This window comes from Curcuma longa, chromosome 13 (assembly GCF_044706935.1).
Source record: "Curcuma longa cultivar G26 ecotype Majalengka, Jawa Barat chromosome 13, ITB_CL_G26_1.1, whole genome shotgun sequence".
Classification (NCBI taxonomy): Eukaryota; Viridiplantae; Streptophyta; class Magnoliopsida; order Zingiberales; family Zingiberaceae; genus Curcuma; species Curcuma longa.
Genome location: NC_133873.1, coordinates 7,185,684 through 7,202,123, shown reverse-complemented (window position 1 = coordinate 7,202,123; position 16,440 = coordinate 7,185,684). Strand labels below are relative to the sequence as shown.

The following is a 16,440-nucleotide window of genomic DNA, read 5'->3' as shown; positions in this document are numbered from 1 at the left end:
AGCCTTGCCCTAATTAATAATAAAAATAAAATTAAGGAGGTTTTTAATGAATCGTCAAATGAGTGTTTTTTTTATAAAAATTATCAAATGAGCGTTCAATCATATTTTTTACATGAAAATATTTTACTAATTGCTACAACATGTAAAATATTTTTACGATTAATTACTACATCAATATTAAAAATAAAAATATTTTCAAAATAAAAATTATGATGAATTACCCATTTAATTATTTTTACAAAAGACACATCCATTCGACCATTCATTAAATTCGAGATGTTCTTTTGATTTTTCATCAATACAATTTTATTAAGAAAAATCATATTTGTACATAAACCAATATAAATATTTCTAATTTACAATTTTTAAAAATGTCAATAAAACAGTATTTTAATTTTTTTATATTTACTATTCATTATTTTATTAAAATTATAAAAAATAACAATTTCATCCAAGTTCTAAAATTTTTTGAGAGAATAAGAAAGTCAATCTTCACAAAATCACTCCTTCCAAGTTTGATCAAAACTCAACCAATTAAATTCAATCTGTTTTATCTGAGTTGAATGCGGTTAGACCTACTCATGTTATTCGACTAGATCAGACTCGAAACCGAGTTTGATTTTTCCCATCAAATCGGCCGGTCCAGACCACCGGTCCAAACCGGTTTTAATGTATGTGGCTAACCCAAACAATATTTCCAACCGACCATGAGAACTGATGAACATTATCATTGATTCTTCATACAACATTCACATATTTTTCTACATTTTGTTTTTCCTGTCTTTTAAAAATTATGCGTTGACTAAATAAAGCTATATAAAAGTCAATTTACACATGGCAATTCAAAGTCAACAAGATAACATTAAAGCAACACATTACTAAATTTGTAACTAGTTGATGATGATCAACTTATGCTTCTAAATACCAATGCCTATCATCCTCTGGTGATCTAATCCACACCTAAGCTTCCAGGGGAGTATGAACCAAACAAACCAACAAACAAACAAACAAACAAATAAAAAGAACTTACTAACTGTCGAGGAGCTGAGCAAAGTTAGGACTGAGCTGGGTCCGATCGCATCGCTCATGTCTAACCACTCGCGAATCAGATGCAACAGCTTCTGGGTCCGGCAAATGTAGGCTTGTCATCCAGGGAAAGCTTCCTGTGAATTCATACTATATCAAGCTTTCAAAAATTTCCTATGAATTCATACTGAAATCCATAACCTCAGTGACCTCACACGGTCAGTCCCACGACTATCTGTGAGAAGGTAAATTGAGAAATTGCAGTTAACTACTACGGAGGAGGGCATTGCCTCGACTTTCCTGAGATTCAATCTTTGTCCATTTCAACAAGTCTACCTCGCAGTAATCAACTCAACCATGCTAGTGGTGGAGGAATTATTATTTTGTCTGAACTTTATATAACACAAATGTATGTATCTCAAGAAACTGGGATTTTTCTAAAAAAAATAAGAAAAAAAGGAGGTTAACTGAATAAATCAAGCAGATCAAGCTCGACAGCACAGCTTTCTTGAGTTTGCAGATATGTCTAAAGAACAAAAGTAATTGGCATAGGATTTTAAAGCTAAGTTTGCTTGGTGGAAAGATGTGAAAGGGAAGAAAAGAGTCACAAATTTGCACATGAATGTTCTCAATTATCAACTCAAATCAACAAATAAATCTAACCTAAATGTACAAGATATAGAAAGACAAGTAACTATAAGTAAGCTCAAAACTATTTTCAGAAACATGATCTGTTGATCATTACATGTGGAATCTCTGTTTTCTGATTAAGATTAATAATAATACAAGTTACATGATCATTTAGATTATTGATGGAGGGATAAAAAATTGTTTGTTGTTGTAAAAGGATCCATAATAAAAAGGAATCTGTTTCAAAGAGTGTAGGCTAAAACAGAATAAGTACCTGGTTAACGGAACTCATCATTAAAGCCATAATCATCGTCGTCTGCGAAAATAGAACTGTAGAATACATAGGGGTTTTCGATCATCTCTTTCAAACTTAAACGCCCATCTTTATCAGTATCTGCCTGAAGGATAGCCGATAATGGCTCAGAAAAGATGAATTACCTCTCAAATCATATATAGAAGAATGAAGAAAATGAAATATCTTATTCCAGCACGAAATATTAATGGTGCAGATACAAATTACAGAATAAGTGTATGGATAATGCATGATGTATCAATAGTATGTTTGGAATAACAATTATGTGCTTTAAAGCCAGTATGAAATCTATAGGTTTGCTAAGCAACTAAAAGCATCTTGGAGAGAATATATTCGCAACTTACTTTTATCAGCTCGAACTTGTCGCTCTAGGAGATGAAATTGAAAATCATATTAATCTCAAAAGATTTGTTGAGTTTTCAAATTGTTAACATGAGAGAAGGTAAAGATGCTGTGAACATTATTTTCTCCAAATTTTACAATTTAGTGGACAAACAAACCTCCGAAGTAGAGAGAATCTATGAACCTAGTCAAGTAAGTACATATCTACGTCGTTACATCTGAACTCTATAACAACAACAACAACGAAGCCTTTATACTACTAACGGAATGGATGCTCGTACGCCATTGGAACTCAATCCTTTACTATATCCTCATCTATATTTAAATAAATTTTATCTTCTTTTATCATTGCTAACCAAGTCTTATGATATAGGTGAACTCTACACAACCAAACCTGCATCCCAAGAAAACCTTGTGTAGCAATAGGTTAAAATCCTTATTGCATGTTTGATTCACTGGACTAGATTTTCTTTTCCCCATGAATTCTAACAGATATTCCTGTGTTTGGTAACAGATTTGAATTAGGAATACCTTTCTGTTAGAATCCTTATTCCTTAAGAACTAGGAATAGAATAGGAACAGTTAGTTATTCCTGGAATAAGTATTCTGATGCATCCAGATTGTCACTTCCCCATCCACAATCTATGTTGAAGTATCAAACTTTCTCTTCCTCCTAAAACATTCCTCACTATACTTTATGCACGAAACCAAATATGCCGGAGCTACAGCTGCTGTTGGCTTGCAGACTTAGCAGTCATTGCTGATGAGCTCTGTGCCTCATTTTCGCAAAAAAACTGATGATTTTTCATTGTTGCACCTTGATTGATCAATCAACTAATGGGTCGATGAACCGTAAAATGTGCTTGTCTTTACAAATTATTTTATTTATTATGAAAGTTTCTCCAACATCAATCACTACCAATGACAGATTATCCAACTCTTTTCTTGCAAAGAGAAGCAAAAATTCTTATATCTTAGCTACTCAATTCAAAGACATGCATCAAATGATGATTATTCTGTTTCACTTTCTTTATTGAATTATTCATCTAGATTCATGATTGAAGCTAACAAACTGATACATGGCACAGAATATAAGTATTACCAGGATCTCTAATTACACTCTAAATGTAGGTTTGAGAAATGTCATTAGACTATTTAACGGGAAACAGAAACATAATCATGATATTGATATGCATTTATTTTGCATTTGTCAACCTTCTTGAATGATTGAGCTTTTATGTGATATTTTACTTGAGACTACTTTAGTTAGACAGTATATCATGGTCTCCATTAAAATTCATGGTGCAAATTTTACTTGCAGCACTTGATTGCTTGAAATTTAATTTTGTAATTATTCATTCATCGAGTGTTGCTCATGATAATTCATTATTGGGTTGTTTATTAACTAGTGAATATTTAAAAAATTAATTGCAAATTTAATTTTAATAAACAAATTAACTGGTGAATAATTACACAATTTGATTACTTGAAACTTAATTTCGTAATTATTCACATGTTGAGTGTTGCTCATGATAATTCACTTATTGGATTGTTTATTAACTGATGAATATTTAAAAAATTAATCACAAATTTAATTTTAATTAAAAAATTAACTGGTGAATAATTATTCTTCAAGTTTGTTTATTGTACTTCAAAATCTAGTTAAAATAATGATCCCATGAATGAAATTTATTATTTTCTCATTTTTAATATATCATAATAATATAATATAATTGACAAGATATACATTATATATATATATATATATATATATATATATAATTAAAGAAATAAGACTATAATCAAAGTTTAGACAAGTTAATAAATAAGCTTAATTATAGATTGTATACAGGTTCTAATAAATGTTAATGAGCTGAGCTTAGCATCATAGAAGCCTTCTGAGACCAACACCAAAAGAGTGAAAGTACAACTATTCGTTCCCAAATGAAAAAACTAAATCAAGACACCATATCCGACCGCCTGGACCGACTGACTATCCGAGGATAGTCGTAAATTGCGCAGGAAGATCTGAAAAAACTGGTGTGATTGGCTGTAGAGATCGACTCAATTACAGGATTTTCAAAGCTACCAATATCTGTCAATACCTTAAAAGATGCATGCCCTATTATTGAATTCATTCAACACTCACAAGTATTGAACTGCAAGTATTTCAATAGTTGATAACATCAGCCGAGAAGCTCCAATTTATTATTTAAATAAAACCAACATTTAGTCCCTATTCAATTGCAATATGGGAAACACCCATATATATCCAAGATTTAAAAATATTCAATACTATACTACACTATAAATGCATGCCATGTTGCTAGATGAAATATGAACAAGGTATGCATATTGATAACTGATATAACACATCTTAACAATACATTCTCCTTTTTAGAAATTATTTTACTAGAATCCTTTAAGTACTTCCATAACTGGAACAGCTAGCAGAAAGCAAATTTTACTATTTCTGTTCCTCTAGGTCATATTTTATGATATTCCTCTCTATTTATCATTCTCGCATCCATGCCAGTTACTGAAGACACTGACATTTCCCAGTTGGAAACTAGCACCCCCATCAACCACATGAAATGTTTTCTAGAAAATGAAGTGCCAGGTATTTTCCATGCACAATTCAGATACTCAGTGAAAGTCAGAGGAATGTAGCTTGTGCTAAATTAATGCAATAGAACATAATAATCGATTTGCCAAGATTCCAATAATCTAGTCTACCATAATCTGTATTTGATAAAGAATGAAGATAAATATTCGGTGAACCCAAAAAAGTACCTCAGTAATAGCATAATCAGCTTGTTGCTTTGCATAATAACGTTCTGATGGATGTATATCACCAATAACAGGTATAAGCTCATCTTCAGACAAGAAACTGTCAAGGAAGCCAGAAAATTTGAAATGATATCCATCTGTATTTGTAATAGAATGAATATGAATATATTGCAATGCAAATAACCAGAATACTTGATTTTAGACCATCTATACTCAAAACATAAATAAATCCCAATGAGCATAACCAGAAAGGCTGCTATCATAATAGCATAAATGAACCCTCAGACATACCCATCATTGTCATGGTCAAGCTCTGAGAATAAATTTTTAGCTGGCATCTCTGAGGTCTCAGATTTAACTGTGGAATTATGATCATCATTTCTCCTTATTAGGTTGAATAAGCCATTAAAATACTCTTGAAAATTAAGTTTCCCATCTTTATCTTTATCTCTTTCCCTGAAATAAAAAATTTAGAGCATCTTAGCCACAAAATAAATAAATAAATGAGATCTAGAAATTAAATAGCACAAGAGAAAATAAGGTTTTTATTTACAACAAACAAGCAATTTTTGCTATTCATAGATCATAAAAGCACATTTAGATTTAGTATCTGAGTAGATGTGTTAGAATTCATCATAAATCTGATGATAAGCGTGTGAATCCTCAAGATTAAGATCAATTAGAAGTGCATCAGTTAACTGAGGCCACAAGGTTATCCAGGACTGGGCATACGTGATTCCTGAATTTTTAAACTGCTAGAAATTAATTGGGACTGATGAGATCTAGAGAGATATCAGTTCTATGGGCTGCATATAAAATAGCTGAGGATTAGGAAATTGGAATTTTTTTGCAGAATATCTAAGATCAGCAAAATGAAAAAATTTCAATACAGAAGTGAGAAGCGGATATCATAATTAGTCCAGCAGATAACCAATGTATAGTTTTACACAATTAATTTAAAATTCAAAACCTAGTCATAATCACACATTTTAGTTCCATTACACACCACAATAAAATCTGCATGTAAACTAAGACTAGTGCAAGTGGTAAATAAACAAAGTAATACTTAATTAGTGAATTTAGTATAGTTACCTAATTTCTTCCTTAGCTAACCATCTGATCAACTTGGGATTGCTAGCATCTGCTGGATGAAGGAAACTGCATACAAAAAATTGAAAAAGTATCAATCAGAAAAGGTACACCATTTCCAATCAGCATGAGAATGATGAGATAAGCAAAGACATACTCATTAAACTCTGTTAGATTAAGAAGGCCATCACCATTCCAATCTGAAGCATTGAAGTGTTCCTCTTTCCACCAACCCACTTTATTGTCAGTAGAATTGTCATCTGTTAATATGTTGGGAGAAAATGGATAAGTAAGCTACTTGATTCATGTTAGAGTTACAATATCAAAAATTTTATGTATTTGCATTATCAAAACTTCTACCAGTCCGAAATTATAGAATGGATAACTTGATGCCGAAAGTGTCTGATCAAAGACTACAATAGCTTGATTAAATAACATAACAATTTTAGCAGCTGTAACATATCCACTCCACCAATACAAGAATTGATCTTTGTTTTTAAACACTCCACGTTCCTCCTAAATCTTGATTGTTATGTTAAACTTGAATTTAATCAAGGTCTAATGCTATTTTCTGCTTAAAACAGTTTTACATCAGCAAATCAGAAACTTCTGATATAAAATTACAACCTCATAATTTAATCCTAGTATGCTACCGTTGGAAATTAAACTTGATTTTTCGGAATTACAACTTGTTGAAAACTAAAGTTTCAAACTACATCTTTTGGACTTACAACTTGTTGGAAACTCAAGTTGACTACATGGAACTACATTAGAATTAAATAATTTTTTTAGTCTTTTCATATTCTTATAGTTTCAATGGTTGACCGCATCACTTATATTTTTCCAAGTCTAGATTGTTCTTTTGAGTTGTACATAAGAGGATGGTCTCTAAGCATATCAAGCGATCAAGTACTCAAATTCATATTTTCTTAGTAAAATTCCTCTTTCTCTCAGGAAATTACTATCTTGTTTGGTTGTTTTCCTCCAGTTTTCTTTTTTATGTTTTTGGGCCATCGAAATATTCTCTATATTATGGTGAAGATATTTTTACAGCTACTTAGACTGGAATAACACATAAGCAAGGAAGCAACGTTCCTCTATCAGATCCAATTATCAAAGATTTAATAGCAAAAATGCTGATCTTTTCGTAGATATGAACCCACTAATGGTCATCAGGGCCCGATCTTCACTACTAACACTACAGATTCAATATATTTTGTGAAGGGAAAAAGTAAAAAAAAAAGGGGAAAGGTCGGAGATTTCTGCAGATCAGAACTTATAACTCATAGGAAAGTAGTAGAAAAATAAGGACTTCTTGAAATTAGAACAGTGTATGACAGCAAGGAGGGAGCTTTTTTTTTTACCGACCATACAATCTATAGGCCCAGCTGGGTGGCTCATACTCAGTGAAAGAGATTGAACCATCATGATTCTTGTCATGGAGCTCCATGTCCCGCTGCGTCCTGTGCAGTACCTCCTGCTCCACTTGTCTGAGATTCCACTCCGTGAGCTCCTCGGCGGTGACGAATCCGTCAGCACGGCGGACGTCAATCCTGGGGAACAGCTCCACGATGCGATGGGTGACATTGAAACGCTCCTCGTCGTTGATGTAATCCTCGGCATTCATGAAGTCCTCCCACTCGGGCTGGGACTCCATGGCGGGGGCGTGGCCCTCCGGAAAGTAGTGGCTCCTTTCCCACTCCCTATCCTCGCGGATGCGCTCGATGTCGGCGATGATGGGATCGAAGGGAATGCTGCGGCGATCTAGGCCCGGCGGCGCGGAGAGATGGGCGGCCGAGCGGAGCTTGAGGCGGCGGTGGAGGCGGTTGGGGCGGCTCGGAGCGAACGAGAGGAGGAGGAGGACGAAGACCACCACGCCCAAGTAGATCAACACGGGCGATCTCACCATCTCCGCCTCGCTCTTTCCCTTCCCTTCTCGTCTCGTCTTCTTCCTCCTCTCTCTCGCCTTTGCCCCTTTTTTTAAACTGGGATAATATATCACGCTAAGAGCGCCGACCCTGGACGGATCCCCTATCTCAATCAAGCCTGCCAATCCCATAAATCGATATTATTACTGGTCAATTATCCGGGACCCACTCTTGCTAGCGCACTTTTTGGTGAATCGTGTACTGGAAGTCACTGGGATCACTATGCCAGATTATGCATCAGAAGCACCGATCGTGGACGAGACCCGACTCCGTTGTACACTCTCGCTTATTGGAGGTTGTATCGCGGGGCCCGGTTTGGTAACCATTGAAATGCAGGTAGTACGGTTGCTGACGTGTCAGAGTAATCGAAGTAAATGTACCGGTTCATTGAACCGGTCTGGTTTGACTGAGCCGTGGTGGAGGCGGTCGGATGCCTCGATCCCCTATCTCAACCAAGCCACCAATCCCATAAATCGATCTTATTACTGGTCAATTATCCGGGTCCCACCCTTAACACGCACTTTTTGGTGAATCGTGTTCTGGAAGTCACTGGGATCACTATGCCAGATTATGCATATCAGAAGCACCGATCGTGGACGAGACCCGTCTACGTTGTACACTCTCGCTTATTGGAGATTGTATCGCGGGGCCCGGTTTGGTAACCATTAAAAATGCAGGTAGTACTGTTGCTGACGTGGTTAGAGTAATCAAGTAAACCTCCCGGTTCAGTGAACCGTTCCGGTTCGACTGAGCCGTGGTGGAGGCGGTCGGATGCCTCGATCCCCTATCTCAACCAAGCCACCAATCCCATAAATCGATCTTATTACTGGTCAATCATCTGGGTTCCACCCTTAACACGCACTTTTGGTGAATCATGTACTGAAAGTCACTGGGATCAGTATGCCAGATTATGCATATCAGAAGCACCAATTGTGGATGAGACCCGTCTCCGATGTACACTCTCGTTTATTAGAGGTTGTGTCGCGGGGCCCGGTTTGGTAACCATTGAAAATGCAGGTAGTAGTTGCTGACGTGGTCAGAGTAATCAAGTAAACGTCCCGGTTCACTGAACCGGTCCGGTTCGACTGAGCCGTGGTGGAGGCGGTCGGATGCCTCGATCCACTATCTCAACCAAGCCACCAATCCCATAAATCGATCTTATTACTGGTCAATCATCCGGGTCCCACACTTAACACGTACTTTTTGGTGAATCGTGTACTGAAAGTCACTGGGATCACTATGCCAGATTATGCATATCAGAAGCACCGACCGTGGACGAGACCCGTCTACGTTGTACACTCTCGCTTATTGGAGATTGTGTCGCGGGGCCCGATTTGGTAACCATTGAAAATGCAGGTCGTACGTTTGCTGACGTGGTCAGAGTAATAAAGTAAATGTCCCGGTTCACTGAACCGGCCTGGTTCGACTGAGCCGTGGTGGAGGCGGTCGGATGCCTCGAACCGACTAGGGTTAAGTATACTCCAGCGGCATAACGTACCGATGTTCTTCTAGGTGGCGGGCGGCGGCCGAGCTTGAGCTCGCTAGGGTTTCTTCAACTTCGTTTCGATCGGAGTGTTTGATCTTAGCCTTTTTCGACTCGGATCCTCGACTTCTAGGTACTAACTAGGGTTTTGATCTCTTTCCTCGAGCCGTAGATCAGTGGCCAAGTGCTGTGGTTCGTAAAGATCGACTCTTTGCAGGTGCATAGGTCGAGGGAGCAGCGTACGGTGATGGAGCTCGCCGAGGGGAACCAGAAGATGGTTGAGGGCGAGTTCGAGTGCGAGTACGATGTCGAGGAGATTGAGGAAGAGGTCGAGGAATATGAAGAAGAAGAAGAAGAAGTGGAGGAAGAAGAAGAAGAAATGGGAGGCGGAGGCCTCGATCGTAGTGCGGGGGAAGGAGAAGGTGTTGGAAATGGAGATAGAAGAGGAGACTCACCGCATAAGAGGTCGGAAATTGTGGATAACGGCGAAGAGGAAATGAAGCAAGCTGATGCTGCTACCTCTTCAGCAGGGTTAGTGATTTGATACTGAGTTTTGATACGCTTTTTAAATCAACCTGGACGAGCATGTGTTGATGTTGCCAAGAAGACTTTTTGTTGATATAGAACACAGAAATTAACTTTATCCTTTTCCTTTTCTGATTGTGGTAGAAAAATCTTTGTCGGTGGTGTTGCTTGGGACACTGCGGAAGGTATGTCCTTTCCTAGTTTGATTATTACAAGCAAATTCTTTGCTTAATTGGTGCTACTTGCATTTGTTTTGATATTTAGTTTTGTTAATTTTGGGGAATTAATTTGTTTGAATGATGATAGTAATCGGTGGGGTTCATTTTGAAATTTCTGTTTCTTTTAGATTATAAAACTAGAACTTCAGAATTAAATTAAAATTCTTTGTTAATTGTTATATTATCAAATGTCATAAAAACTGGATATGTGAATGATGCAGTGTAAAGTAATGATTTCATTTCTATCAGGTTGGTTTTGTGCATTTCCATTGTATTCATGGTTAATCTTTTTTTGCGAAACTATTCATTTTGTCATGCAATATCTTCTATAGATATTGTGCAAAATGTAAATTGATCTTACCGTGGCCAACAATGATACATATTCTCAAAGCCACATGCAAACTGCCAATGGCAATTGCTTATTGAATCTTCTTAAACAGCCTGCTCTCATTCAATCTAATTGTAAATACAAGGATTTACAAATTTTGTGATTTCCCAATCAAGATTGATTATAATTTTTTGTTACTAACTACAAATGTTTAGATTATTAGTGTCATGGAAGCATGATTGACCAGGGATCTATAGCAGTCCGCTAGTCTGGTAGATAATTTTCATCAGGTTCTTGAGTCTTGTTAAATAGGATATTGATGAGTCATGATGTTGATCTTCTGGTTGCAAAATTGTCTTAATACCTTGAGGTTTGACTTAATTTGATGAAGTGTTGTGTTCCACTGATTTATGTTATTGATTGACTGGTCACATTTTACTGATATATAAATTACCAAAGAAAAATTATCTGAATCAAGACGAATGACTCAGCCTGTAGCTGAAAACAGTTAGTTCTTTCCTTTTTTACCCATATGGTGTAAATAAGTTATTTAGGGCCTAGGTCTTTTGTCCATAGATGGTTATAAAATAAAAAGGGATTATTATTGCATATGCAAGTCATGTCATGATGCTTGAAGACTGATTACTTGTTACTTGGGAGATCTTAAGAATGATATATTTATGTAATGTCTTGTCGGTAATTCACACTTTGTAATTATTAGTCAATTATGCAACATTACCTGATTTTGTCAAGCTTCATTAATATATAAAATAATGATAGTTTGAAAGTCGTGTGGGTTTATATTTAAGTAAACATTTTTTTATATTGTGTAAGAAGCATTGCTGAAAGCAAAAGTTGCTCTATGTCATCATGACCCCACATTCCTGGAGGAGCAACTCAAGCCTCATTTATATGTAAATCACAATTAATTTTAAATTAATGATGAAACATTGAAACATCACAGTGAAACTTAAATATCTAAGGATATTACTTTCTCTAGACATTACAATTCATTGTTTCATAGTACTTGGATTCCAAACTTTCTGTTGCAGTAACATCACACAGCTCCCTAGGCCATAAGATATTTTGTTCACTATTCAAACTCTGAAGATTAGTATAAATTGCTAGTCTAGAAAAATAGTTGATTGTAGAGGGGCATGGATGCAAAATTTGGAAATTAAATGAATACGAGAATCATATATGCCAGCTGCATATTGGACATCTGAACAGTATTAAACTATGTACTTGAGTGTAACCCAACCACTATATGACAAAAGGTTGAGAAACATGGTTTAGATGTTAACCAAGCATTGAACTGATCATTTGTTAATATTGTTCATTCTGAAACTTCAAAATATATTTAAACTGCTTAATATCTTCCTGTTGGAATTAAATTAGCTTATACTACAATATTATTTAATTATAGAAGATGATATAATAGGGGATAAAGTCTAATGGCATAGGAGGATCTATATAGCTGACCCCACTTAGTGGGATAAGACTTGATTATTGTATACTACAAAATTTGCACGACAATTTCTTCTTGAAAAATTAGAATGTTGGATTTACACTCAAGTATTCAAGCTAGTGGTCCACACTGTATTAGGTATCCCAAAGTCACGAAGGGAAAATTTTCTTTTTAGAAGGAATCACCAAGAAGAGACAAAGTGGTAACTTTGAAGGTATCAATATTTAAGGGAAAGAAGAAACCCAACCTAATGTTCAAGGAAGAGAATAAGTCCAACTTACTCAATAGACATGAAAAAAACTCATATTCAAAAGAGTGTGCAAGCTTCATTCATTGATTTGATACAAAAGATCCTTTACACCGAGGCTTGCCCATGCACATCATGTATCCTTCTCACTACAATATAAAATTTCTTAAGTGCCAAAAGTATGCTTGCATGTAACATATTCTCAAAAGAAACTCTTTTCAATGCTCAACTTCTCAGAAAGTAGCTTGACGGTGTTGTCTAAATTAGTCGCCCTAGTTTGTGGTTGTTCCTTGTAGTCTAATATATCAGAGTTTAGTGATCCAAAGGGTTGAGACTGCGTTGGTAGCTTCAGCATCATTCTTCCTCAATTGAAAAGAACTCAACCTCAAGGTTACATCTTGATTCTCATCATCTTCTTCACACTAGCATAAGCTCAAAAACATTAAAGGTATGGAACATCATATTCTCAGTTCGATCTTTTAATGGCTTTCTCCAAGTCTTTAACAAACATTGAATGGCCTATCTGCAGGAGGCTTTCTCCTCTTTATCTTTGTCGTAGACAAGAATGTCATAAAAGCAAATAATTCTAAATTTGCTAATGAGATTGAAAAAGATGCTTCATCAGTCTCAGAAAAGTACTAAAAGCATTAGAAACCAAAGGCATTGCTGTCTATTTAGACAATCCATCTCTTGTTTTGGAAGTTGTTTTCTGTTCCTCATTGTCCCTAAAATCAAATCTAGAAAAAAAAATATGGAAGCACTATGAAGTTGATCGAGTGAGGAAGGCGGTGTGAAATAAGCAGTATTTATAGTGATACTCTTTCACTACTCTACTATTCACAATCCACATACATTTGGAAGGAACCATCTTTCTTTAAAAGAAGTGTGATAATGCTATAAAGACTCATGTTTTCTCAGTTTGATTTATTCTTTTGAAAGTTCATCAATTTTTCGTTGTAATTGTTCACTGTTTTGGGATTCATACGATGTCTTTGTCTTTAGGAGTATAGAACCAAGAATAAGATGATGGTGTATCGAAGATCCCGCATAAGAGAGACTACAGCAAATTTCATCTGAGACTCCATTATGAAAAACTTCAAGTATGGGCTTGATTGAAGAATGGAAATAGCGAGTAATAACATTTGCTTCAAATAAGTTAGGGACATAAACCTTCAGAGAAATTTTCAATTCTTGTCAAATTGAAATTTAGGAACAAAGAAACTACTCTTTCTTTAAAAGTTTTAGGGTCAGTCTAATTTTGGAACAGCTTAAGATGGCTTAACTCCATTTTCAACAAAAGGATGTGCTCTTCTAATCATCATGCATAATTTTTTTATCATATTAAAAAAACAAACAATGGGTATCCACAGGTAGATACATCACACCATATTTCATGTTTATCCTAATCAGTGAAGAAATTATCAATTTTTATATTATTACCTTTGGAAGCCAAGAGAATTGGAAGTGTGTGAATTAATTTAACTAGGATAGAGCTCTAGGTTTAACAAATTATGGTTGTTGTCTTTGGTATTTTAACAGTAATAGCTATATGGAGAACTGATGATTTTGGATCCCAAGAAGGCAATCTTGGTTGACCCTGATCATATTTAGAAGCTTATTGAATTTTTCATTTTGCACTCTGTTTTACTTTCCTGGTTCATATATTGAGTTAACTGCCAGCCCCTTTTATCCTGTTGACTGGTGCAGAAACATTCAGTAGGCATTTCAGAAAGTATGGGGAGATCACTGATTCGGTCATAATGAAGGATAAGAACACCCTTATGCCAAGAGGTTTTGGGTTTGTCACATTTGCTGATCCATCTATTATAGACAAGGTTTTGGAAGATGAGCATGTCATAGATGGGAGAACTGTGGGTTCTTGTGAATATTTGCAAATTTCTTTTCAAGCAGTCACTGTGTTAATGATCTTCACTGATGGATTTTGCAATCAATTATTTGCTCAGGTGGAAGTTAAAAGAACAGTTCCAAGGGAAGAAATGCCTTCCAAAGCAGGAATCAAGACGAAGAAAATCTTTGTGGGAGGGATACCCACATCTCTAACTGAAGGTCAGAGGGTTTATTTGTTATGAAATGTAGACCATCTCGGGAACTATTAATACAATAAAACAAATTTCAGATGAGCTTAAGGAGCACTTCTCCTCCTACGGTGAAGTAGTTGAGCACCAAATAATGTTTGACCATACTACTGGCCGATCAAGAGGTTTTGGTTTTGTCACCTTCAAAGATGAGGAATCTGTTGATAAAATTATTTCCAAGGGCAAGATGCATGATTTTGACGGAAAGCAAGTAAGTTTCCAATTGTTATTTCCTTCTCTAGTTCTTGAATAGTTTGGTTAGGCAAAATTGCACATATATTCTTACGGATATATTATTTTGTTCATGTTTGTCACACCAAATCTCAATTTTACAAGTATATTATTTTAAAACATGAAATCTTGCATATGTGCCATTAGATTGGATTTAATTACTTATCTTTTTTTTGGAATGACATGTTTGAATGCAAAGATGATCAAAAGAAATGTGAAGTAATAGAACAGGAGAGAGAAAAGAAAGTTGAGATCAAATAATTGCCAACATTATGATCAGGGTTTTGGTAGATAATTTTAATCAAACAGCATTAACATACAAGAATTTAGTTTAAACTAAAAATATCTTTAAAAAAATTATATATTTAAGAGATAAAACTACACAAAGTTTTCGTTACCACTATCATAGATTTGTCGCACAAGTTTACATTTCAGTTCTATGACAATATCTTAGCCAAATCTGCAATCGCCAAAATGCGAACTGTCTAATGAGGATAGTAGTTTAATTTAAGTCTAGCAGAAACCATGTGCTAGATTGGATAATCTATGACTTTTGATTATTTGTTGTGTTTATTGTTTTTATTTTCGATGAAGGCCAACAATCTTTTGTAAAAAAAGTTGACGAATGATATTTGTTTTCACTTTTCTAGTTTGTTATAGTGAGGCTTATTGGAGACTGAACTAAAATATGAAGTATCAAAAAACTCTCCTTATTTCTGCTCAAGGATTTTGAACACAATTCTTTCGACTGCAGGTTGAAATCAAGAGGGCTGAACCAAAGAGATCCGGTGGCAATCAAAGAAAGAACGAGAGGGCTAATTATGATGCTCACAGCGGGAGTGGCAGTGGATACCGAGCAAACTCTTATGGCTATGGTGGTGGTGGTGGTGGTCGATACGATATGTATTATGGTGGAGGAAGCGCAGGCTATGGTTATGGGAGAGGTTACGGCTACGGCGGTGTCCCGAATTATGGTGCCAGCTATGGAGCTAACTATGGTGGCTACATGTATGGAGGTGGGGGATTCAACGGCGGGAATATGTACGGTGGCCCGAGCGGATATGGTGGGTGGTATGGTGGTTATGGCAATGGCCGAGGAGGTTATGGGAGCAGGTACCACCCCTACACCAAATGAGTTATTGTTACGGAACAAACTATCAAAGAACTTCGATCGATTCACCGACGCAGGCTTACATGATGGTGATCTCTCCAACTAAACTGTTTACAGCTCGTGTTCTCAAGAATTGCCCTAGAGAAAGTGTCTATTACATTTTTGCAAACATACATATGACACATTTTAGATTTTATTCATGGCGAATCGCTTAAGCTTTGTCCTTGACTTCTGGTCGACTGATTGCTCGCTAATCATATATCGACTCAAATTTGTTAGTTCGAACAATCTCTTTGTTACAGGAAAGATTCATTGCCACTCCTGCATTGTACTCAGAAATCTGGATCATTTCAGTCAAAAAGGTTTAGAAAAGGTATGCTCTCTCCTTCAGATTCACTTATCTGTTTGAATCATTATAACTACAGATGACTTTGATCAGTTGAATGACCATCTTTACAGATACAACTTTGGCTGTCATTGCGGAACCTGATGACCTCGCTCGGTGCTGAGTGGCGCCGAAGCTAATGGTTAGCTATGAAAGCAGCATTCAGGCTCGCCTGTCCTCGTCAAGAATGCTGAGGTTGAAGATGAGAATGAGGATGAAATCATCTTGAA

The 16,440-nt window shown here is 36.0% G+C and overlaps 2 protein-coding genes across 3 annotated transcripts; one reads left to right on the top strand and one right to left on the bottom strand.

The window, feature by feature from the left end:
* Positions 1-782: 782 nt before the first annotated feature.
* On the bottom strand, positions 783-8,136 carry LOC141844200 (uncharacterized). Of its 2 annotated transcripts, none has more exons than XR_012603117.1 (7): positions 7,559-8,136; positions 6,348-6,450; positions 6,194-6,259; positions 5,393-5,557; positions 5,105-5,201; positions 1,931-2,050; positions 783-1,163 (listed from the first exon to the last, which is right to left on the bottom strand). XR_012603117.1 is itself a non-coding variant. In XM_074732231.1 (7 exons), the coding sequence occupies exons 1-6, from the start codon at positions 8,097-8,099 to the stop codon at positions 1,935-1,937; spliced, it is 1,092 nt and encodes a 363-aa protein (XP_074588332.1). In that variant the 5' UTR covers positions 8,100-8,136; the 3' UTR covers positions 783-1,163; positions 1,931-1,934. The 2 variants fall into 2 exon arrangements, 1 of the variants encoding a protein (XP_074588332.1); XM_074732231.1 differs by having other exon boundaries at positions 1,931-2,054.
* A 1,504-nt stretch (positions 8,137-9,640) lies between these two features.
* On the top strand, positions 9,641-16,049 carry LOC141844557 (uncharacterized). Its single transcript, XM_074732595.1, has 7 exons — positions 9,641-9,734; positions 9,819-10,132; positions 10,271-10,311; positions 14,095-14,258; positions 14,352-14,454; positions 14,525-14,694; positions 15,469-16,049. The coding sequence occupies exons 2-7, from the start codon at positions 9,849-9,851 to the stop codon at positions 15,847-15,849; spliced, it is 1,143 nt and encodes a 380-aa protein (XP_074588696.1). The 5' UTR covers positions 9,641-9,734; positions 9,819-9,848; the 3' UTR covers positions 15,850-16,049.
* The last annotated feature ends 391 nt before the right edge of the window (positions 16,050-16,440 follow it).